The sequence below is a fragment of the Protobothrops mucrosquamatus genome, unplaced genomic scaffold (assembly GCF_001527695.2).
Source record: "Protobothrops mucrosquamatus isolate PMUCROS unplaced genomic scaffold, P.Mucros_1.0 scaffold_215, whole genome shotgun sequence".
Lineage (NCBI taxonomy): Eukaryota > Metazoa > Chordata > Lepidosauria > Squamata > Viperidae > Protobothrops > Protobothrops mucrosquamatus.
The window spans coordinates 192848-215591 of NW_015386291.1; the positions used below are offsets into that span (position 1 = coordinate 192848).

A 22744-nucleotide genomic window follows, 5' to 3' on the forward strand; every position below is an offset into this window, starting at 1 on the left:
CTGAGACTGTCTCTGGGAGAAGGGGGTGATGGGGGTGGCTAAAGGGGGGACCCTTTTAAAATCTTGAGTTGCAAGCTTTCAACCCCAAGTCCTGTTTAGAACGCCTACGTCCAGCTTTCTCTTAATAAAGATGCCTGTTGGGAGAAATATTCCAGGAGTTCTGTCTTCTTAAGATGCAAAGTGGGGTGGGTCCTTACAGGTATGATGTGGGAGTTACTGTACCTTGATTATGAACAGCTTTTATGATATTTCTGAGCCTACCCCACTGTTCCTGGAAGGACTTGTAGGGACAACGTTGCTCTGTGCCCTTGAGACCAAAAAAAAGAAAAGAAAAACACCAGAAAGATTAAACGAGATTAGCCAGAAAGTAAAAGCAACAGATACTCCTTGCTTAACAACAATTCATTAATGTGACTGCTTTAAGTTACAACAGTGTTGAAAAAGTGACGGATAACTTGTACTTGCCCAGGGTCACATTATCATGATTCAGGAACTTGGCAACTCTTGCACATTTATGACAGTCACAGCATCCTGCAGTCACATGTTTGCCATTTGCAACCTTCTCAGCCAGCTTCCAATAAGTAAAACCAATAGGTAAGTTAGTAGGGAAGGTTGTAAGTCATGATCACGAGATGTCTTGCTTAACAATAAATTTTCTGATCCCTATTGTCATACATTGAGGGCTACCTGCATAGCTACCAACTGCTAGAAGTATCCCCATGACACCCTTACTCTGGCACTGCCCCCATCGGTAGCCAGCATCTCTTCCAAGTCTTGGGTCACTTCATTCAGCAATTGTTTCAGTTTGGTGTTCTCAAAAGCCAGGCCCTCTTCCCGTTGTTCCTGCTTGGCCAACTGGATGCGGTAGAGCTCTTCCTCCTTTCTACAACAATAGAAGACAAGAATATACAGCTGGAATATTGCCAGCATAAAGCGAAATGTTCTTTAATCATTAATTTTTGCAAAAAAAAAATGAAGTTCCTAAAGCATTCTATTGCGTTTTTTCATCACATGGTTCAGCTCAGTACCTGATCATCTCTTAAATAAAATGGTGATGGATACATATATGTTATTTTCTTGGCAACTATATGGGAGCCATTTGCTGTTGCCTTCTGGGATTTTCCCAACTTGGCAGGTTCAGCTATAGCTGTGGAATTTCCCATCCCAGTACTAACCAGGTCTGATTCCATTCAGCTTTTTCCAAAACTGATTGCATAACAGCTGTTGGAGCAGTATCATCTACTTTATCATTAGTAATTCACCCTAGGTATAGCGGGGGTTGTGCATACATACTAGTTTCATGACACTCCTAGAATGGTCCTTAGGAATCACCACTCCTAGATTTGAATGTTATAAAAATATAGTTGAAAATGTATGATGGATAAAACTTAGCAAAATCTCAAATACATACAGTGCTATCCATTTCTTTATAAATGTAGTTCTCTTCTATAAAATGCTTCTCATGCTGAAAGCCACAAAGGTGTTTGGGTGCATAATCTAGGTTTATATTCCATAATCTCAGTATGGCACATCTCCCATAATGATTTTTAAAATCCACATTGACCTTGACTTTGTTGTACCACAGATATCCATGCCACCTCAATCTCAAGTTCTATCCTTCTAACTGCTCTTGGTAGGGTAAATTCAGCAACATCTTCCTGAACAAGAGGTGGAGGCAAATGCCAGCAACTTACCTGCCCAGGGATCTCCCAGTTTTCCAGGTGGCCCTCTTGCCGTCCATCCGAGGAAGGACATTGAGGATTTCAATTGCTAGGAAAAGGAAGCCACATGCCTGAGCAGTGAATGCACTCAGCTTCCTGAGCCTTCTTCCCCAGATTTGACACCCCAAATCAAAGGTGAATATTTGAGTTCAAGTTCTGTTAGCAAAAGCTCCTTGCATTTCTGCTATTTATATTGCAAAAGAAAACTTCTCCAGTTTAACATTTCAGAACTGTCATTATGCCTGCTTCTCATCTAGCCAGTGGTTAAGAGACTGTCTAGTGTTTTCTCAATTGTCAGAATACAACCGAGGGCTTTCCTGACTAATAAACTGTTCTTAATAAACTGTTTTATGTTTTACTTGAAATATAATGTCTGTCTGTTAGCATTCATTTGATAGCTGGGCTACGTATCCAAGAAAATAATATTATGAACATTTATTTTTAAATGAGACCTGCTATTTAATTATGCAGTATTATTTTAGAAATTATGCATATGCTTAAGATCACATCTTCTAGCAAATACTCTTGCTGAATTTAAATCTCAAAACTTTCCTCTCTGCATTTAGGGAAGGGAGGGAAGAATACTTTGAGTCTTCTGATTGGCTTGTGAATAGCTGATTGCATTTCTATTTTTCCCAAGTACTAGTCTTGAAAATGTATTAATAACTGATTAAAGCTGGTCTGATCATATACATATACCTCCCCCCAAAATAGGGGAGTGGGGAATGAAGCACAATAAAGTTATACACAGTGTGTAGACTTCAGCAGGAAAAGCTGATTATTTTCTGTAATATAAAAGATAAGTACAAGCTCATCTTAGAATACGAGTGAGATAAGATCAGTATCCCATGGTCCAGGAGCCATGTCAGGGTTTCCAGATGGTTCTGGTACCAATATAACAACAAATAATAAAAGGGCCTGCCATTTTTTTTTATCCCCCACTTGTAACTACTCACTTCCTCTCTTGTCTGTCTTGTTAGTTAAAATTTGGCTCATCTTGTCTTTCAGTCGAAGCAGTTCTTGTTCCTTCCTCTTCATTTCATGACCATGCTGGTTCTTCTGGTTAGCCAGAGAACTGAGGAGCTTGGTGATCTGCTGGGACAACCACACTTATATTCAAAACTAGGAGAGTAGATAGGGTGTTTCCGCAGCTCCCTTGACTGACTACATTCAAGTTTTCCAAGAGGCAATCCCAGAATCCAAGCGGTCTTTCCTTTCATAGACCCCTACCAAGTTTCTTTCTCTCTCATACACAAGCATAAGACATAAACTGCTCTATGGCAAATTTCACGCCACATTGATATATTAAACAAACAAATGAAAAAAGCATTGTATCAGGGGAGGGGGAACCATGGGTAAAGGAGGAAGAAAAGGCATCACCTATTTATTCAAGATAGCATATTTCTATGAAGTTTTAAAATGTAATTGTAGGCAATTTTAAAGCTATTGAGTAGTAACAAAGTTATCAAATAAAACTGTAGACATTCAAACTAAAATACTTTAAAATCAAATCTCATTCACCTAATGCCCAACATGACTGAATCAAGTAAATTTGCTACTATCAGCCAATCATTATTTATCTGTAGAAGGAATGCAAAAACCTAAAAATCTTGCCACATGCTATAATATTCAGGAATAGAAAATAATATATTGCATTTTAAAATTAACTCTCAACAATTCCATCCTAAGCTTTCCCCCCTCTTTTTCTGATCACAAGTATCTCTTAGATTAGAAAATTTTCCAGACAGATTCTATTATGTTCTGTTATTAGTAGTGCCTGCCTACTTTCTGATCCTCCTCAGTTTGAACTGATCTTGTCCTTATTATTTATTAGTTTTAAATTAAGAATTTCTTCTGTTTTTTTTCTTTGTACTACAGTATTGCTATAACTGTTATCTGTTGAAATCTATACTAACCATTATGTGTTCTCATACAATTTAAAGCTAATATATTTCAGATAAAGTTACTTTTACCTGATTTGCACAGTGCCTAGATGCATTGATGCATCACTAATTATATTAGAATATGAATATACAAAATCATGAATCAAAGCCATCAGCATTTGTTTGTTTTTGTTTCCCACCTTTATTATTTTTTACAAATAACTCCAACACATTTTCCTCTTCCTACTGTAGAAAAGAAACACAAAATGGCTTGAGAGGTCATCATTCTTTTAGTACAGATATAATCTTAGCTACTAAAGTCTTGACAATATTTATATTTATGGAGAGAGACCAAAAGAGTATTTACAATGTATATATTTATCTGAATTATGACTGTGAGTGTACAGGTCAAGTCAAGCCTAACTTAATGACACATTCTTTTGCTGGGCACACTTCTTCTGCTTTAGCCTGTTTTCTTACACTCATTTTCTTCAACCTGTGTGTTTGATATGATGGGCTGTGAGTCCCAGAACTTCCCATTGTTCTAGGCCAGGGGTCTTCAAACTTGGCCCTTTTATGACTTGTGGACTTCCAACTCCCAGAAGGTGAAGTCCACAAGTCATAAAAGGGCCAAGTTTGAAGACCCCTGTTCTAGGCTCTACACATTTCATCAGGATCAGGAAGTCTGTCTTACAATGTTCAATAGCAATCATTCATAAGGTAGACTTTATTAAACAAAAATTAGAAGATTGTGTGTAGGGCTCAAAATGAAGGATTTGCAATAATTCAGCTTGCAATAATTGAGCTCCAGATGGACCAACAGTGATGTGATGAGCAGTCTATGGGAGGCTGACCGGCCCATCCCTCAGAGATGCTTTTGTGTGGCTCCCATTCTTTTTGGTGACCCAAGTGCCCATCAGTTCCCAGCAGACTGCATCTCTGTTAACTCAAGAGAGAAGACATTCAATACACTCTTCACCTTCAATATTAGAAGGGCTGATTCAATCATTCTTCCCTTCCCTCACTCACCTCCTCCTTCTCTTCTTTCAGCATATCATTCAAGTGTTTGTTTTTGCTTTGAAGTTGCTGTTCCTTATTCTGTACAATTGCAATTTCCCTTTCAAGTACTTCCACATGTTCCTTTGGGGGCAGGGTGGGGGGGACAGACAAGAGAAGGAATCATAGCAAAGAATTAAATCAATTATTATAGTCTCCTCCCTGACCCCAAATATAAATTACTTCAATAATTTTATTACAGAACTAAGACATGAGTGTAGTTATTACTAGGAATGAGATTCTCACTTGAGAAAAGGCACAGCACCAGCAGCAACTGCAGGCTTGGAGAAAGGATGCTTTAACATACAGTGGATACAAAAATTCTATACACCTCTGTTAAAATGCTGGGTTTTTGAGATGTAAAAAAACCAGACAAGATAGATCACTTCAGCATTTTTTTCACCTTTAATATAAGTTGTACAATTTAATTGAAACACAAACTGAAATCTTTTGGAGGAGAAAATAATGAAAAATGTACAATAAGGTAATTGCATAAGTGTGCATCATAGGTGGCTCTGTTGGGGCTGCTTTTCTTCAGCTGGAATTTAGGGCTTTAGGCAAGGTAGAGGGAATTATGAACAATTTGAAATATCAGTCAATTTTGGCATAAAACCATGCGTGCTCTACTAAAATGCTGAAGATGAAGAGGAATTTCACCTTTCAACACAACAATGACCCAAAGCATACCACCAAATCAACAAAAGAATGGTTTCACCAGAAGATCAAAGTTTCGGAATGGCCCAGCCAGAGTGTGGACCTGAATCTATGGGATGACCTGAAAGGTGCACAGGAGATGCCCTCACAATCTGACAGATTTGAAGCACATTTACAAGGAAGAGGACCGAAGATTCCCAGGGAAAGATGTGCCATGCCTACCCCAAAAGACTGGATGCTATTATAAAAACAAAAGGTGCTTTAATTCAGTATTTATTTAAGGGTGTGCACACATAGGCAACCACATTAACAGAGGGATAGAATCAAGATCACGTGAAGTGTTAGTACCGTTTTATAATGCCTTGGTAAGACCACATTTGGAATATTGCATCCAGTTTTGGTCACCACAATATAAAAAAGATGTTGAGACTCTGGAAAGAGTGCAAAGAAGAGCAGCTAAGATGATTTAGGGGTCTGGAGGCTAAAACATATGAAGAATGGTTGCAGGAATTGGGTATATCTAGTCTAATGAAAAGAAGGACTAGGAGGTGACACGATAGCAGTGTTCCAATATTTGAGGGGCTGCCACAAAGAAGAGGGGGTCGAACTATTCTCCAAAGCACCTGAAGGCAAGACAAGAAGCAATGGATGGAAACTAATCAAGGAGAGAAACAACCTAGAACTAAGGAGAAATGTCTTGATAGTGAGAAAAATTAACAAGTGGAACAACTTGTCTTCAGAAGTTGTGGGTGCTCCATCACTGGAAAATTTTAAGAGACTGGACAGCCATTTGGCCGGAATGATATACAACAGGGATCTCCAACCCTGGCAACTTTAAGACTGGTGGATTTCAACTCTCAGAATTGGAAAAAATTCTGAAGTGATTTTTCTTGATTTGATTTTTTACATCTAAAAAACCTGGCATTTTAAGAGGAGTGTGTAAACTTTCTATATCTATTGTACATACACTGTACACAGGAAGAAGTGAATACATCAATACTGCTGTATATACCACTCTCTCTGGTTTTTCCTTTTTTTCCATATAGGACAACAATAAACTTATATTCACTTTTTTGTACTGATTGCATTGTAGGAACAGAATGGAAAGGGCCAGTGACATGGATGATTATTAATTTAATGAAACACTGGTAGATTTTGATAACTATCTTTGCCAAAATTAAAATATAGTTGCCCAAAAATCATGGGCATTTTGAAATGGAAATCTGCCTGTTTTAATCAGTTGAATGACATTAATTTTATTTAGATAAACGGAAGAGGAAATAATGTATCAAAACCTGCAGCTGCTCTATATCAATGATTACCAGATATAATCACAATTCACTGCTATTGCCACTTTGATAATTAATGCAAACCTAGCATGAATATCCACTTCTCTGAAGTACTCCCAAGAAATTATTTCATAATATTTTGGAGCAATGAGTAAAATTAAATTGGGGGGGGGGAGGCAATTACATTCTTGTTGTGACTCCCATGTATATACCATATCTTTACTTGTGTAAACAGGGAACGCTAAAATTTCAAAACTTTTGCATTTGAGAGAGTTTCCTGGTTAGCTGGATGGTGTGAAAATATCTATGTAATCAAGCAAGTGAAGGAGCTTTTAAGCAAGCTGGGCTTAAATTGAATTCATGCAACTGTCCATCTCCTTAATTACTCAGGGTTACAGTATACCTATCTCTTCACCTATGCTGTGGTCACAAGTAAATCCATAGCTTTATCCAGCAAGCTTAGAAAATTACATGGGTTGGGACTGTAGACAGGACCATAGCAATATTCAAAGCCCCCACCGTCCCTGTGCCTAGACGGAAGAATCCAGTAGATTCTGAAACCTAAGAAATGACAAATATTCACATGAATCCCCTCCCTTTAGAGCATGCAAGCATCAGAAAAGATATTACACAACAATCTCTATGTATTGGCAATGGACAGTTTGAGAAAAACATACACTCTACTTCTATTTATAGAACTAGTTTATGATGAAAAGGACATCTGAGCAACCCACATTTATATTGTATATTTTTATTTTTGGTAATTATTAGAAGGTTTTAAATTGAAAGGTACTCTGGTGTAGCTGTTGGGCAGGCATGAAAGAAATTGGGGAATACTCCATGATTGTCACTGTTAGCGGACTATCTGAAAGGATGAATTCCTGTTCATTCCAAAATAATTGTCCATAAATTTTCTTGGAGGATTTTGCTTCATTGCCATTGGTACTTGGTTTTTTTTTTAAAAAAAAATGTTTGGATTCCAAAGCATCTTCTCTTAGTTACTGACATTAGCTAATATACAGGCCACACATACTGCAGAATCTGGAAGCTCTGACCTTGAGTTTACCCTGCTCTCCCCTCAGATAATCCAGTTCTTCATCCCATCGCATCTTCTCTGTCTCCACGTCACCCAGCCTGGCTGATGCATTTTGGTACAAATTCAGCAGTCTGCAAGCTCCATTAACCAATTCCAGGAGGTCAAAGCCATGCTCAATACCATCTCCAGAACCATCATCCTTATAAAGGGCAGGGAACCCCAGTGCTACCATTTCCTAGGCAAATGTATAGTTGAAACACAGAAGAGGTAATAGTAACAGCATTTAGACTTATATACTGCTTCACAGAGTTTTACAGCCCTCTCTAAACAGCTTACAGAGTCAACCTATTGCCCCTAACTATCTGGGTCCTCATTTTACCAACCCTGGAAGGATGGAAGGCTGAGTCAACCTTGAGCTGGTCAGGATCAAACTCCAGGCTGTGGGCAGAGTCAGCCTGTGATACTGTGTTCTAACCACTGTGTGACCAGGGCTCCTAATTTTTTTTAAAAAGACATGCTTGTCATTCTTAATAAACAACTAGCATAAGAATACATAAGAGAAACAGGGTGGTATCTTTATGATACACAAGTGTATGTTACAAGAATTCCATTAGACACAGGAGCCTCAAGGTTTTAAGGCTTCAACATCAGACCAAACAAAAATAAGAGAGAGAGAGGGAGAGAAAGAGAGAAGGAAGTGTGGTAATTTGTACTTAATATCTAAAAATGTCACTTTTAAGGTCTTAATATAAATGGATTTTCTTTTCCTTATAAATTATAATTGCAGGACTCTCTCTCTCTCTCTCTCTCCCCCCTCTCTCTCCTCAGCATATGTTCGTGTCCAAGCACAAGGAAACTACAAACCATTATTTTTTTAGGTCAAGCAGATATCCACCGTTTTCTGCTTCCAACTTCATGAGCTTGAATGTAGTAGTCCAACCAGGCCAAATCCACCAATTAAAGTTGTTTTTCTCACATCATAAAAAAGCCCAAAGTCAACCTACGGAACCTCAGAGTTCCTAAAGAGTTAATAAATGCACAAAAAGCCTACTCAGCTCCCTTCATTTTCCTCTGGTTGTTATTTTTCAGCTAGCTGTTCACATTTTGTAGCTGTCCTTTGATCAAGTTACTCTCACTGTTTTTAAGCAATCCCTTTCCAAGCACCAATACAACTCTAAGGGATCAGCTTACTATGAGACTTTAAAGCATTGACCAGATCTGGATTTGTTCTCAGCATTATCAAAATACCAAAATTACAAATACTTAAGGAGTAAAATTGAGTGAAGTTCCTCACCAACAGATCTGTTTACAGGTAGATGATTTAGTCTAGCTTTTCTGTTAGTAAGCTGATACAATCACTTAGAAATTAACTTTCTGCCCAAAGTTACATAAAAAAGACTTAGTATTTTAAAAAAATCTCACCAAACGATCAGGATGCACATGGCAGCTGCACAGTTTAAACTATTAAAGCTATGTAACACTTCCAATTCAGAAATTTTGGAGTTTCTGGGGATACAAATTTAGAACCTGCCTACAATTCCAAAACCTAAATGCATTTTTTCCCAGAATGAGGCAGCAACTGGGGGGGGAGGCCTTTCTCACTTTGGTAAGACAGTACAACAGAGATCAAGAGGCTTATGCTAAACTAACATATGGTTTTAAATTAATGACACTTCATAGCAGCTTACCTTCGTGGAAAATGTGTAGCTTTGGAGGGGGGAACTTTGGGGGAAGAAAATTAAGACAGCTCTGCGAAAAACAGAGTGACGACCATGGGGCAATGAAGAGCTGGCGAGTAGACTGGCTCTTTGATAATTAATTCCACTCCAGACGATGAGAGCACTTAAGGCTGCCCACAAGTCCTTGCAAGGTGACCATAAGGTAGAAGTCTGGTAGATTTAGCACTCTGGGAGATGCGGAAAGAGCCATCTTGCTCAGACTGTGGTTGATGTGTTTGGAATACTTTGTATACTTTCTTTCTAATCACTTTCAGAAATTGCTTGTTAATTGTTTTTCAGCTATAACGAACCTTTGGATTGACAGGTTTTATAGTACCAGGTGAGTTTCTTTCAATCTTTTAGGGAAGAAGTTTTAACTACAAGTTTAAGCATTTTTTTTTCAATAAACAGCAAAAGGGTGATTGACATTCTGATGTTAGAAAGCTACAAATAGACTAAAGGTCCAGATAAATTTGAAATAACATTTTAAATTATAAAGAATTCTTTCCATAGGAAAATGCTTCTGCTTTGATTTTTTAAAACCATTTTCTGTTCTCTGTACCTTCTACCTTTTCTTTTTATTCTTTAAGTTTTTTCCAAGTTTGTGTTAACTTTTACTGTTGTTTTTCAAAGTTTTCCCCAACAAAAAGAGTAACTAGCAAAATGATGAAAGTATCTAAAAATTCTCTGAACGCATCTAACATATGAACAGATAAGCTTTGTCCATTGTTGCTATTTGTGGAACTTGACATAATCAAATGAACAGCAGAAAAGGCAGTGGAAGAACACATCCACACTCAGAAGACTTGATGCCTTTTCACACCTATTCTTCTCTGGCCAGAAAATGCCTACCTTATTGAGGTAGGAAATACAGTGATCCACGTTATCACTCCAGCAGACAGTATTGTCTAACTCATGAAAGTTTCCCTGCAGCTCCAAAGAGTCCGTGAAGTGGGCTGGACTGAATGCAGATTCAGCTGATGAAAAATCCAGCTCAGATATATACTTGCTCATGAAGCGCTGTTCATCTACAAGGAAAAGGACAAATAAAATACAAAAAGATTGAATGGGGTTATGATAACTAAGAAGAAAGAGGAATCAGAGACATTGAAAACTAGTATCATAGTTGGGGTCCCAATCATAAAACTCTGTTGGTCCTAAGAAAGGAAATGTTTTCTAATGACTCAAAGTAGGGAAGAGCAATGTCCAGGTAACTTACTCGTATCAAGAGACATTAATTTTGTTCCACACATTTCTGTTCCGCCACTAATACACAATCAAGGGCAGGCCTGAATGCAAGCCATTCACTCATGCATACAGCACAGCAGATGGCAGCACTACCAAATGTTAGGGATTCCCTTTCCAAAAATGCTAGGCATTTAGTTAGCTGTTGGATGGAAGTCCACTAAAAAACTTATAGTAGCTAAAAAGTTAAGATGGGCAGTTGAAAAATATTCTCTAAAAAGGTAACAACAAATCACTTCTGTATTGCTGTTAGGAAAATTATATAGATGAAATTAATGAAATGCTGAATGCAACTCAAGGGAATGTGGAATGAATACAGTAACTGCATTCTGCAAACCATAACCTCAAGCTTTCCAGTAATCAGACTGAGCTTTCTTCCCAACTACTATAATGTAGATACTTCCATGAGACTCCTTTTTCTTGTCAGAAGAGGAGGAAGAGTTGGTGGTTATAAAGCAGCAAGCATGAAAGCCAACTTGCTGTAGTGTCAGACGAGGATTAGGGACACCCAGACTCAAACCTCCATTCAGGCAATGAATCATAAGGTTCCTGTGCTTGGGGTGTTTAACAACTGGATTCATACATCGCATTCACCCGACTTACCAAATAAACCAAAATATGTTTGGGTTCATACAACATGCTCATCTAAAACATGGCTTACTAACCTCAACAGTTGGTTTTAATAACATATTGTACTCAGTCAAATCCCTATGAATGGAATGATTATATTAGGTGTGAACCTTGTGTACATATTTCTGCAACAACAGATTAACAGGACTACTCCTGTGGAAGTTCAACATGCTACGAATAATCTCTTTATTCTAAGAACAGAGCAGTCAGCATGCATAGCTCTTGACTTCCCAAAGGAAGGGTGAAATGAAATCGACAAAATTAGCAAACATTGATGGAGAACTAAACATTAATAAATATTTGCTCCTAAAATGCCTTTCCAATTGGGATTAGACAGTTACCTGCTAACAACTCTGCTCTTGGTGTGGCTGGGATGTTTAAAGGTTCCATTTTCTCCTTAGCATTCAGTCAAACACCTTCCAAAAAAAAAAACCCAAGACATTCTTGCATTCCTTTGCCGCATGCTTAAATCAGCAAAGAATCAATTATCAAATCTCTTCAACACAATAGCTACTTGAATGTATCCTATTTTTGTAATTAATACTAAATTGCTGGTGTGGCTATACTGGATCTCACTGCATTGTTCCATTCTACTCTGCTGTGATCAGAACCCAATTTGACAAGTTCATACTCCCACATCTGGCCTTGGGCTGATACTGAAAAGCTAAGTAAGGTTAGGTTGGGTGAGTATTTGATTGGGAGACCACAGGAAATCCCAGGGCTCAGAAGCTAAAAAATCCCCTAAGGGGAAAATGGTGAATTACTTCCTAATATTGCTTAAAAAAACCTCTATCGAATATCCATGAAATTCCCATACATGAAGTCACCCTCAAAGAGAACTTGACTTTAGACTGCAAGAAGATACAAGATGGCTAGCAACTACCAAACAAGGAGGCCCAATCCTTTAAATAAGTACTTTACTGTTTATTCGTGTTAAATTTCTTTAGAAGTTGGGCCGTAAACACATTAAATAATAGCACCAAAGTTTATACAATAATCCAGATTACATTCAAAGGAGACTAATCTTCACTGGACAGATTACCGTATGTCATAGCAAGCATATTGCTTATGTTTATAGATTATTTGGTTTACACTACTGTATTTAGAGTGAATGCTCCTTTGAAGGTACAGTACACGACTGCATGACAGCATGCATATTGATCAAACTATATGATGTTATTTAATGTATTACATATCAACTTTTAAAATTTTACAAAGCAAAAATATGAGCAAATAGTAAAGGGCTTATATCCAGATCTTCCTCAGTCCTTATCTGATCATTCTCTGCATCAGATTGAAACATGATTGCCATCTTTTCCAACAATTTTATTAATTTGGAAGAACAAATATTAAAGGATCCAAGTATGATGAGTGCTTTTTTTCATTTCAAAACTGTGAAAGCAACATTATACATTGGAATGCAGTGGCTAAAAATTTTGAAAGCTGTATTTTTCTTTTTTTAGGTATTTCTTTCGATCTCTGCATGAAAAGGCTTAACTAGAAAACATCCAAGCTAAACTTTTAGGGAGAGAAACCATTCACTTTTTCTGTATCCTGCACATGTACATCTTTAAAGCCAACTGAACCTTAAAGTTGTTGACATCATATTGAACCAATTTTTAACCATAGTTTATAAAAACATAATTGACTGGGTTTACCACAACTGTTACAAGCTAGCTTTATTTTAGTCACAATGCACATTTGTGGCAGCAGTCACAATCAAATTTGTGAGTTTAAACGATCTTCAGTCCTCTCCTCCCCTCTCACTCTCACACAACTACTACCGTAGAACAAAAAGCTGAATGATCTAGAGTTCTAGACCCATCCCTCATAAACCTAGTTTTCCAAGTAGCCTAGTGTTTGTACCGTAGATCGTCCAAAGAAAACTATAATTAAAACAATTAAACTGTAGAAATGACTATAGAAATTATCAGTAAGTTTTCAACGCGATTTAAACGGCGAAGTATGATAATTTAGCCCAATCTAACAAGTTTAGAGAGTCTCCCCCAATGCCGGTTTATGAAAAAGCCCACCATGCCGTTCCTCACGCAATCAGCCGAGACTGGCCACCTACAATTGCATTCCCTTTGAACGCCTTTTCTAAAGTCCCCGCCCTTCTGCCACGCTCTGCGCTATTGGATGAAATCCGGATTCGGGAGGGATTCTACTTTGAAAGCATGCTGGGATGTGTAGTTCTACAACATCGATTTGCTAGATACGGTATCTGTGATTTGATGTACATAAACAGTGAAAACAGCAACCTCCTTATTGTCTTCCTTCAGCTTGGGAAGGGACCAACCTCAACATGGACTCGATTACCTCCAAGGTCCCTTCCAACTTCCTCTCTTCCTCTTCCTCTTCCTCTTCCTCTTCCTCTTATTATTATTCTTATTCTTATTCTTATTCTTATTCTTATTCTTATTCTTATTATTATTATTATTATTATTATTATTATTATTATTATTATTATTTTCATAATCTGCTCTACCCGCAAGAACACCATAGCTGTGAAAAATCCTTGAGGTCAAGGATCGAATCTGCCGAGGGAATGACTTGGAAGATAGAGCAAAGATAGTAATTGCTTTAAAACTTAGAATCACACGAGATGGGAATATATGGCCATAAACTATCAGATACCATTTATTTTAAAGAATGTCTTTATCTTTTAACAGGGAAAGAATAAACTATCTGACAGAAATAAAGGTCATTAAGAACTGAAAAAGTTAGTCCTCGACTTGTAACAGTTCATTTAGTGCCATTCAGTTACAACACTGAAAAAAGGATCTTATGACCATTTTTCACACTTACAACCACTGCAGTATTCCCATAGTCATAGGATCAAAATTCAAATGCTTAGCAACTGATTCATATTCAGTGCTTTAAAAAAAAAAAAAAAAAGGTGCCGGAACTCACACACGTCATACAACCCGCCTTGCCTACCCTACAAGGTTCCATCCAAAAAAGGTGCCGGAACTCCGTTCTGGGCGTTCTATGAGAAAAAAAGCCCTGCTCATATTTATGAAGATTGCAGTGTCTGGGGTCATGTGATCTACTTTTGTGACCTCCTTCAAGCAAATGGAGAAGCCAGATTCACTTAACAACCATGTTACTAACTGCAATGATTCACTTAATTGTGGCACAAAAGGTCATAAAATGAGGCAAAATTCACTTAACAAATGTTTCACCTAGCAACAAAAATTTTCGGCTCAATTGTGCTCATAAGTCAAGGACTACCTGTAAGCAAAAAGCAATACATGCAGGGGATAAGACTATGAAGGCCCCAGTTCACAGGATGAGCTCAATATTTACCTCACAGGGTTGTTGTAGGGAAAAATAAAAAGAGGAAATGCTGAGTACCCTTTAAATGCTTGACCCTAGTCTAAATCAAGGATGTCAAACTGCCGGCCCATGGGCCGGACGCATCATGAGGAAACTGCACCCACCCCATTGCTGGCAATGGGGAAAAAGTTCCGATACGTCATGTGACGTCATGAGTTTGACATGTCTGCTCTAAATGAAAGATGAGATAGCATAGTGGTTAAGGCACTCAGAGACTCTGAATTCTAGTCCTGCCTTAGGCATGAAAGCCAGCTGGGTGACTTTGGGACAGTCATTCTCTCTAAATAATAAAGGTGGGATATAAATAAACCTGATACTAAAATCTATAAAATGAGAACTTAAAATTTCCCAATTTGCAGCATGAATTGAGATCCAGCTTTCCAAACTTGAGTTACCTGGTATCAATGGACTAAAACATTGGCCATGTTCCAAGAACATTCATGGGCCCAAGACTGGAAGAACTTTAATCTTCCCTTGGACACCCTTCAGAGAAAAGACCAAGTAGGTACAGCCATCTTTTGCAACTGCTTGATGTAATATATCCAAAGACAAATACTCATCTAGAACCTTGTTCACATTATCTTGTCAAACTTTGTTTCATAGCCAACTGATAGCAGTAACTAGTTGAGTTTCTATATCAACCAGAAACCAATTTACCTTGTGGCTTAGTGCTGAATACAAACTCTGTATGTGTAACCCAAAATTAAGGTCTTAGTAGTTGATTGCCCAACTTACCTTGTATCATTGCCAACTAAATGATTTCCTTTCACAGCAGCTTAGGAGGAACAACAGCTTAGGAGGAACAACTACTGTATGACTATGCAAGGTTGCAGCTCAACTGAACAGAATTGTTTTTCAGTGATCACTCAGGAATGACAAGTATGGCAAGACAGAACCACTGTGGTTGATGCCATAGGAATAAAGAATCCTGGTTCTTTGTATTCACTTTCCTTTGTTTTTCACTTTCACTTTTCCTGTGAGCACCTGCATGATTCCCTACATTTTTATATAAATCACAAGAATCTCTGCACAGGATCTAATGAACACACACTGCTTTATAAAAGCCTTACTTGCAGTTATAGGAAAATATACCTGTTTTACATGAGCCCTGTGATAGAGGATTGTAAACCAGATAGTAACCGTTTTCCAGCTGCAACTGGAGCAGGAATTTGGTAGGAGTGAAGTTTGGACAACAGCTGAGGACCTTTTCCAGATCAAGAAAGGGTGCCTGCCCAACAACTAGAGAGCAACTGACAAAAGTTAATTAAGGTGTTGGAAAAAAATATCTGTTATGGACATTGTGTGTACAAACTGGTCTGTTTTGCAACTTATAACCTGAATAGTTTTAGTCCACAGGTTGTATTTTTAAACTGGCTCTCAACACACCCAGAAATGGAGAAAAAATAATCAGGATAGGCTTTTACATACTACAGAACCCTTTCAGAAATAAAAATTAAAAAAAAAAGAATATCCACACCATACAAGTCAAGGTTTAATTTAAATCTATTTAAAGAATACTGTGATTAGGAAAGAAAATACAGATAGGATAACAACTGGATCCCAGAGTGAAAAGTCAAGAGACTGGCTTCTACAAACATTGCTGAGTGGCTTCTTTGGAGCATTTATTAAGAGAAGAGCTACTTAGATAGACATTCCCTGGCAATTGTAGTGAGTTTGATCGACCAGACCCATTTCCAATTCACTGTTATAATCCATGATGCCACAAAGCATCTAAACAAGACTACAGATCCCTCAGGGTTCAGCTGAGGAAGGGGAGACAGTAGGTATAGGTGGAATCTCTTTCTGTACCAGCTCCGGTTCATCTTCACCATCGTGTGGAGGATGGACAAGCACCTTGTCTAAGATGCCAAATTCCTGGGCTTCCACAGGGCTCATGTAACGATCTCTCTCCATTATAGCCTCTGTAAAGGTAACATGTTTTAACATAACCTTGGTTAAATACAGATAATCATTAACTCACAAGTACATTTACTAATGTGCCTATATATATTTACTCCCATGCAAGACTTCAAACCCAAGTACATAAACTAGGGCAGCTTCAGATATGTTCCCAGAATTCCAGAAAGAGGGAAATTTCTGAGAGGAAAGAAGGGAAGGAAGAACTTTATTAATTGCAGAACAGGCATCTCTCCCAAACCATGAAATTCATCCAGGTGCCCAAGCGAAGGACAGATGGAAAGTGGTGTAAATGAATGGCTCCTGTCTTAACACACTGCAGTCTGAAAAAGCTGACTTTTAAAAGTGGGATGCAATCTAGGCAGGAGGTTGGCCTTCCTATACTTAGCTACTTGCAACTGCTCCTAACTAAGACATAGGTCTGGCTCTTCCCCAGCCCTTCTTCCTGTGGTGGAGTATCAACTTCTGGTTCAACCTTGGGGGAATGAAACTGCTTACCAATCACATCCAGGTTCTGCTTGGTGTGTTTGGCATAGATGGCATTTATCTGTTTCTTCAGTTTTAGGATTTCCTCAGCTTGAATGGCAATGTCTGTAGCTTGGCCCTGTAAGTGGAAGCAGACAGAAAATATGCAAGGCTGCCTGCTAACCACATTTTAAGCATCACTAAGGACTAGAGGTATGTGAGGGGAGCATACAATATCATTCATGTACCCGCCCACCTCCATTTCTAACATCAGGCGATCATTGCAGGTCATAATAGCAATGGCCACATGGGGATATACAGACATCTCTAGTTGGAAGCAGCAAGGCCAAACTTACCCGGGCCCCACCTGAGGGCTGATGGATCATAATGCGGGAGTTGGGCAGGGAGTGGCGCATGCCTGGTGATCCTGCAGCCAGCAGCAGAGAGCCCATGCTAGCTGCCTGCCCCACACACCATGTGCAAATAGGATTCAGGATGTACTGCATGGTGTCATAAATAGCTAATCCTGATGTCACTGCACCACCTACAGGAAGAACCAAGTTTATTCCACTATAGTGATTCTCAGATATGGATAGAACAGCCTCAGTAACCTAAATTTAAAAAACAAACAAACACCTGAGCATTTTTTAAGATAGCTAACAAGTCTTATAAGGAGAATATAGATCAGTGGTGGCAAACCTATGGCACGGGTGCCAGAGGCGGCACTCAGAGCCCTCTCTGTGGGCACGCACGCCGTCGCCCCAGTCCTAGGCCTTCAGCTGGGTTTTATAAAACCTTTTCGCTTTAGGCCTCTGCTGCCGTGTGCAAAAAAAAAAAAAGGTTCAATCAATCAGTCAATTTCAACTTCTTGCGGGAAAAAAAAGATCACGCAAAGTTGGAATTGATTGATTGAACTTTTTAGTCCCACCCAGTCTGCCGTTACCACCGCAGCCACGTCCACCCAATGGGCCACATAATTGGCCACACCCACCCAGCAACCGATGATGCATAAGTGGGTTTTGGGTTGCAGTTTGGGCACTCAGTCTCTAAAAGGTTCGCCATCACTGATATAGATAGTTCCCAACTTACAACCACAACTGGGACTGAAACTTTCTTCGTTAAGCAAAGCGATCATTAAGTGATTTGCACCCACAATTTTTGCCATGATTGTTAAGTAAATAACCACAGTTAAGTAAATCTTAGCTTCTCTCTTTGACCTTGCTTGTTAGAAGCTGGCTGGAAAGGTCACAAATGGTAATCACCAGACCCTGAGACACTGTAACCATCCTAACAACATGCTAGTTGCCCAAATTTTGATCATGTGACCATGATTATGATGGTCACAAATATGAGGACCAATTCTCACTTTTTTAGTGCTGTTGTAACCTCAAATGTTCACTAAACAAACAAACAAGTCAAGGGCTATTTGTAAAAGAAAGCATAGTAAGGAAAGATTGTGACAATACATGCTTGCCTTGAAACATGACTGGATTTGTACAAAATACCAGGCTGAAGTTAGTTTATGGCTTGTAAGTGCTCTACAAAACCAGCCAGTGTGGTTAGTTTATGGCAGGGATGTCAAACTTCCGGCCCATGGGCCAGATACATCATAGCGAAACCACGGCCAGCCCATTGCCGGCAATGGCAAAAAAGTCACAATGTATCACGCCACGTCACATGATGTTGCGTTTGACACCCCTGGTTTATGGTATGGTATAGTTATTATTACATTTTGGGGAGCAATGACTTGTACACAGAAAGTTACAACTTCTATTACAACTTCATAACTTTTCTGCAGCAAGCGTTCTGTACGCTACAGCAGAACAAGAAACACAAGATCATAGTGATTCACCTCTTTTGACTAGAACATAGCAGACTGGAAGCAGACAATAATGGGGAAGTACTCTTTAATAAATAGGAAGAAATTAAAACAGATCACAATTGTTTGTGTTTTTATCACAGAGCTCATTGGGAAATGTTAATAAAACTTGTAACTGTGTTGACTAAAGTGGCCTTGCCCAACATGGCAATCTCCAAATGGATTACATCCCAGCCAGTATGACCAGTGGTGGCTGAGATACAGTAAGAGTTGTAATTCAGCACACCTGGAGACCATCATGTTAGAAAGCAGCTAAACCTATGTATTTGAGCAAACAAAAGATATAGGCAGGTGGAGTTGCTAGGAAGGAGAGAATGTATTCCTCTGTAGCGCCTTCATTTTAAATATCACTCACCTGGGCTGTTTATGTACATATGGATGGGTTTCTTGTTGCTTTCTGACTGCAAGAAAAGCAGTTGTGCAATGACCAAGCTTGCAATACCATCATCAATCTGTACAGAGGTCACACAAAGCAATGAATTATAGCATGAATTGTAAATTCAATTTCCCAGTCTCTTTGCTTTCTTTGAAGTGGCCAGACCAAAGCCAAAAAGGGAATCTCACCAGCTCAGTCACTCTGAACAGAGAGAAGCTGGCTTCAAGTTGGTGGCCCAGATCCAGGCCTCCAAAGGGATACATTGTTTAAAATTCAAGTGACATTTTAAAAAGTGAATAATTGGAAATCAATTTCCTAAGGAAATTGTACTTAGAGCTTTAAAAAAGGAAGAAATTAATATTATGGTAAAAAAAATACTCCATATCCTGCACTATATATGCTTTTGCAAAACTTTGCTTATTTTTTTTAAGTCTGCATAATTTGCTCTTGATTTGCTAGTTATGGAGTAGCCTAAGACTTGTCTGTTGGTATGAGGAAGCTTCCTCAAGATATTTTTCTGGGTGCTCAGATTTCAGCAAGCATCACCCACATGTTTTTCATTTATGAATAGTAGAAACCTATTCAGTATAAACAACAAGTTCCTCAAAAAATTGGACAATCTGGTCTTATTGCCTACTCTGGAAGTATTTCTTATACTTACCGGTCCCATCACACAGACAATGCGCTCTCTCAGAAGGCGAGAGTAGATGTCATAGGCTCGCTCACCACGGCCCTGAAACAGATTAAAGGTCAGGACAAGTACATTCCAGATACAAGAGTGGAGAAGAGCCCTGATATCTTGCCAGAGGACTCTGATACTACCTCAAATAAACTGTTTCCTGCCGCTCAGGTTAACTGAGGCAAGATTCTTCGCATACAAATAGAATTAAGCAGCCCTGAAAGGTATCAATGGAGCTATGTAGAAAGGAATTGAAAGAAGGATCAATGATCAAAACAGATCCTACTATCAAGAATTCTTAAGCAGAGTTGGTGCATTTTCTGTCATCCTGGTAACTGGATGTTTCATTTTCGATTCTTCTTTTTGTGACAATGAAAGGCAATATAAGACAAAATATACAGGCAATAATTGATCTCATTTAGTAAAGAACATTTTATCAAGGAACGTAAAGGAAATGAAATGGCAGATCAGTCTATTTGCAATAATATTTAATTTTCTAAAGAATTTTCTAGTTATTACATCTCCATTAATTTTGCATTGATGTGTCCACACCAGCATGTTTCAACTCTTCCCCTTTTTCCCAATGACTTGCCATGTGCCTGAAGTAAAATGTTACCTACCAACATAAAGTAGTCATATTTAGAAAATGATACCCACTTACCGTCTGTTCCACTACAATAGGGATGAGAGGAATGTGACTCCTGGGAGTTTGATGGAGCTTCCGGAACAAAGAGAGGCTGTGGCATCCCAGCCGTATAGGGTGCTAGGAAGAAGAACGAGTAGTTAAATACATTGTCATTTTTTACCATTTCTGATCTGTCATCTCAGCCTGATTCTCACTCCTAGTTGGGTCTCTTTCTCAAAAGATAACAGGTGTATACAAACACAAATTCACATCCTGAAAGTGAGGGGAGCAAAATACCTTGCCTGAGTGAAAAGGCTTCAAAGAGCTAAGCAAAAAATTAGTTCTCTGGGTTATTTTTATGTAGAAAACCTAATGCACTGTTTTAAATCAATTTGTATGCCATCTGACTTACCAAAGTAACTCTAACCTACCAATGTAATTCTGGCTTACTATCTAGAAGGGCAGAAAAGTATTTATGAGAAGGATGACACCATGTATAAAATCAGAAAGAGCACTCTGTAAGAGTAATCTGACACAAACCAGATGTATATCAAATTACTCCCGTAATTCTCATCTGCAGTGAGAGCTGAGAAAAGCTCTAAGAAAGATTTTTATCTATTTGCATAATGATCAACCTCTAATCACATTGTATGCTTGTATACTTGTATACTTGAATACTTGAAGATTTGAAATTTCAAGACAGAAAATAAAGAATACCTTCTTGCACCATATTATCTATGCTGCCACAAAAAGCGGGAACCATTAGATGAGGATCTTCAAAGAGATTAAACAAAACTACAGAACTATAAAAAGCTACAGGGAAATAGTATGTACCAGCTTCTATAAAATGTGCCAACATAACTGGAATATGACTATACCGATGCAGTGTATTTTACTACGGGGGCAGGGGTGGGGTGGGGGTGTAAAAATTCATTTCATATCCTGCTTCTGGTTTTCAGAAACATCTGACCAGTAATACTTGGAAACTAGATGATAGGGAGAATGAGATTTGATTGGTTTAAATATATTTGTAATTATTTAACGCCGATTCTTATTTTCCAGAATATTTCAGTAAATTCAAGGAGGGGAATGTCTCGCACCAAAGATCTTTTCAATAGCTTATCTCCCACTCTACTTCCCCCATCCGAGCGCCCTAGGTCAATGCTAAATGCGACCCGCTCCCGCAAAGCTTTCTACACATGCATTTGCCCTCACCACTATTCTCTGCAGCATTCTGCCCCGGAAGATCTTTCCTTTGATGCTTCCCACGTGTTAGGAAGCGGGGTGGAGTATAATCGCAATCCGTCGCAGGCGCCGCGTCGCGATGTATCATGGGAAATGTAGTGCCAGCGGCCTAGAGACTAATATAGCTTGCTTGCTTGCTTTTTCATCGCCTTCGCTTAGTAAAAGAGCATTTCAGTTTTTCACAAATGTAAATAGGCGCCTCCAGATTCTCGGACACATGTTGAGCTATCTTCGTTCGTAGAGGTTTTTTTTTATTGTAACATTTATTTTATAGAAAAGGCATTTAACGTGTATCGGCAAACGTGAGTCATATGCATAGTTACTGAACTCAAAAAGTGCAAAAGGATCGATAGTAGAGGATCGCAATCTTTCTTGTGGTGTTGTTCTTCTTCTCACCATAAGTAACCGTGTCTAGGGTCTCCTGCACACAATTTTTTCCTTCCTCAACTCCAAAGATTTTTTTATTTCACAATAACGGTCACACCCAGAAAATGCAAACATTACTGTGGTGGTTAGATGTACCTGGTAGCAGAAACTGCAAAAGCACCTCAGTGAATATCTTGAATTAGACTCAGAAAGCAACTAGCAATCAATGCTGTTTCAACAAGTGATGACATTACACTCCAGTATGGTCTCTCTTCTCCAACTTAAGGGTGCAGTTAGTTTACCCACCAAGCTGATAAAAAGTCAGCCTTGTGGCTGTCTAGCAAAAATGCCAGATCTGGGAGAAACTGTTCTTTAAGAGGAAATTTAGCCACTTCCAAAATAGCCAGGTTCCTTGAACTCTGAAATCTAGCCCCTGAAATTAACAGCAATTCAATTTTGTCCAAATTTAACTTCAGCCTTTTTCCCACATTCAACCCCAGCGCTCTGGAGATACCCATGTCAGAGTTTCAGGAAATATTATGTACTTTACTGGTAGTGTCCCATTCCAAACTTGTATATCAACAATTACTTTTCAACAGCTTTATATAGATATTTGATAAT

General features: G+C 38.7%; 2 protein-coding genes across 3 annotated transcripts in view; both read right to left on the reverse strand.

Moving 5' to 3' along the window:
* LOC114923455 (afadin- and alpha-actinin-binding protein-like) overlaps positions 1 to 11192 on the reverse strand; it is a 27996-nt gene extending 16804 nt beyond the window's left edge. The window contains exons 1-7 of the mRNA XM_029286462.1: positions 11003 to 11192; positions 10210 to 10385; positions 7659 to 7874; positions 4634 to 4744; positions 2678 to 2813; positions 1695 to 1770; positions 733 to 883 (exon numbers count right to left, since the gene is read on the reverse strand). Coding sequence (XP_029142295.1) covers positions 733 to 883; positions 1695 to 1770; positions 2678 to 2813; positions 4634 to 4744; positions 7659 to 7874; positions 10210 to 10385; positions 11003 to 11192 — 1056 coding nt within the window. The remainder of the gene's footprint in view (positions 1 to 732; positions 884 to 1694; positions 1771 to 2677; positions 2814 to 4633; positions 4745 to 7658; positions 7875 to 10209; positions 10386 to 11002) is intronic.
* A 4864-nt stretch (positions 11193 to 16056) lies between these two features.
* Positions 16057 to 21766, reverse strand: CLPP (caseinolytic mitochondrial matrix peptidase proteolytic subunit). Of its 2 annotated transcripts, none has more exons than XM_015827645.1 (7): positions 21728 to 21766; positions 20549 to 20650; positions 19870 to 19941; positions 19188 to 19233; positions 17310 to 17497; positions 16987 to 17092; positions 16057 to 16493 (listed from the first exon to the last, which is right to left on the reverse strand). In XM_015827645.1, the coding sequence occupies exons 1-7, from the start codon at positions 21743 to 21745 to the stop codon at positions 16324 to 16326; spliced, it is 702 nt and encodes a 233-aa protein (XP_015683131.1). In that variant the 5' UTR covers positions 21746 to 21766; the 3' UTR covers positions 16057 to 16323. The 2 variants fall into 2 exon arrangements, with proteins under 2 accessions (XP_015683131.1, XP_015683123.1); XM_015827637.1 differs by having other exon boundaries at positions 19188 to 19284.
* Between the last annotated feature and the right edge of the window lie 978 nt (positions 21767 to 22744).

Bases quoted from the DNA above. Each gene is read 5' to 3' on its own strand.
- CLPP (XM_015827637.1), bottom strand. The intron at 17,498-19,187 runs GTGAGTGATATT...TTCTTCCTGTAG, and splicing joins TATGTACATAAACAGCCCAG to GTGGTGCAGTGACATCAGGA. The intron at 16,494-16,986 runs GTAAGCAGTTTC...TTACCTTTACAG, and splicing joins GCAGAACCTGGATGTGATTG to AGGCTATAATGGAGAGAGAT.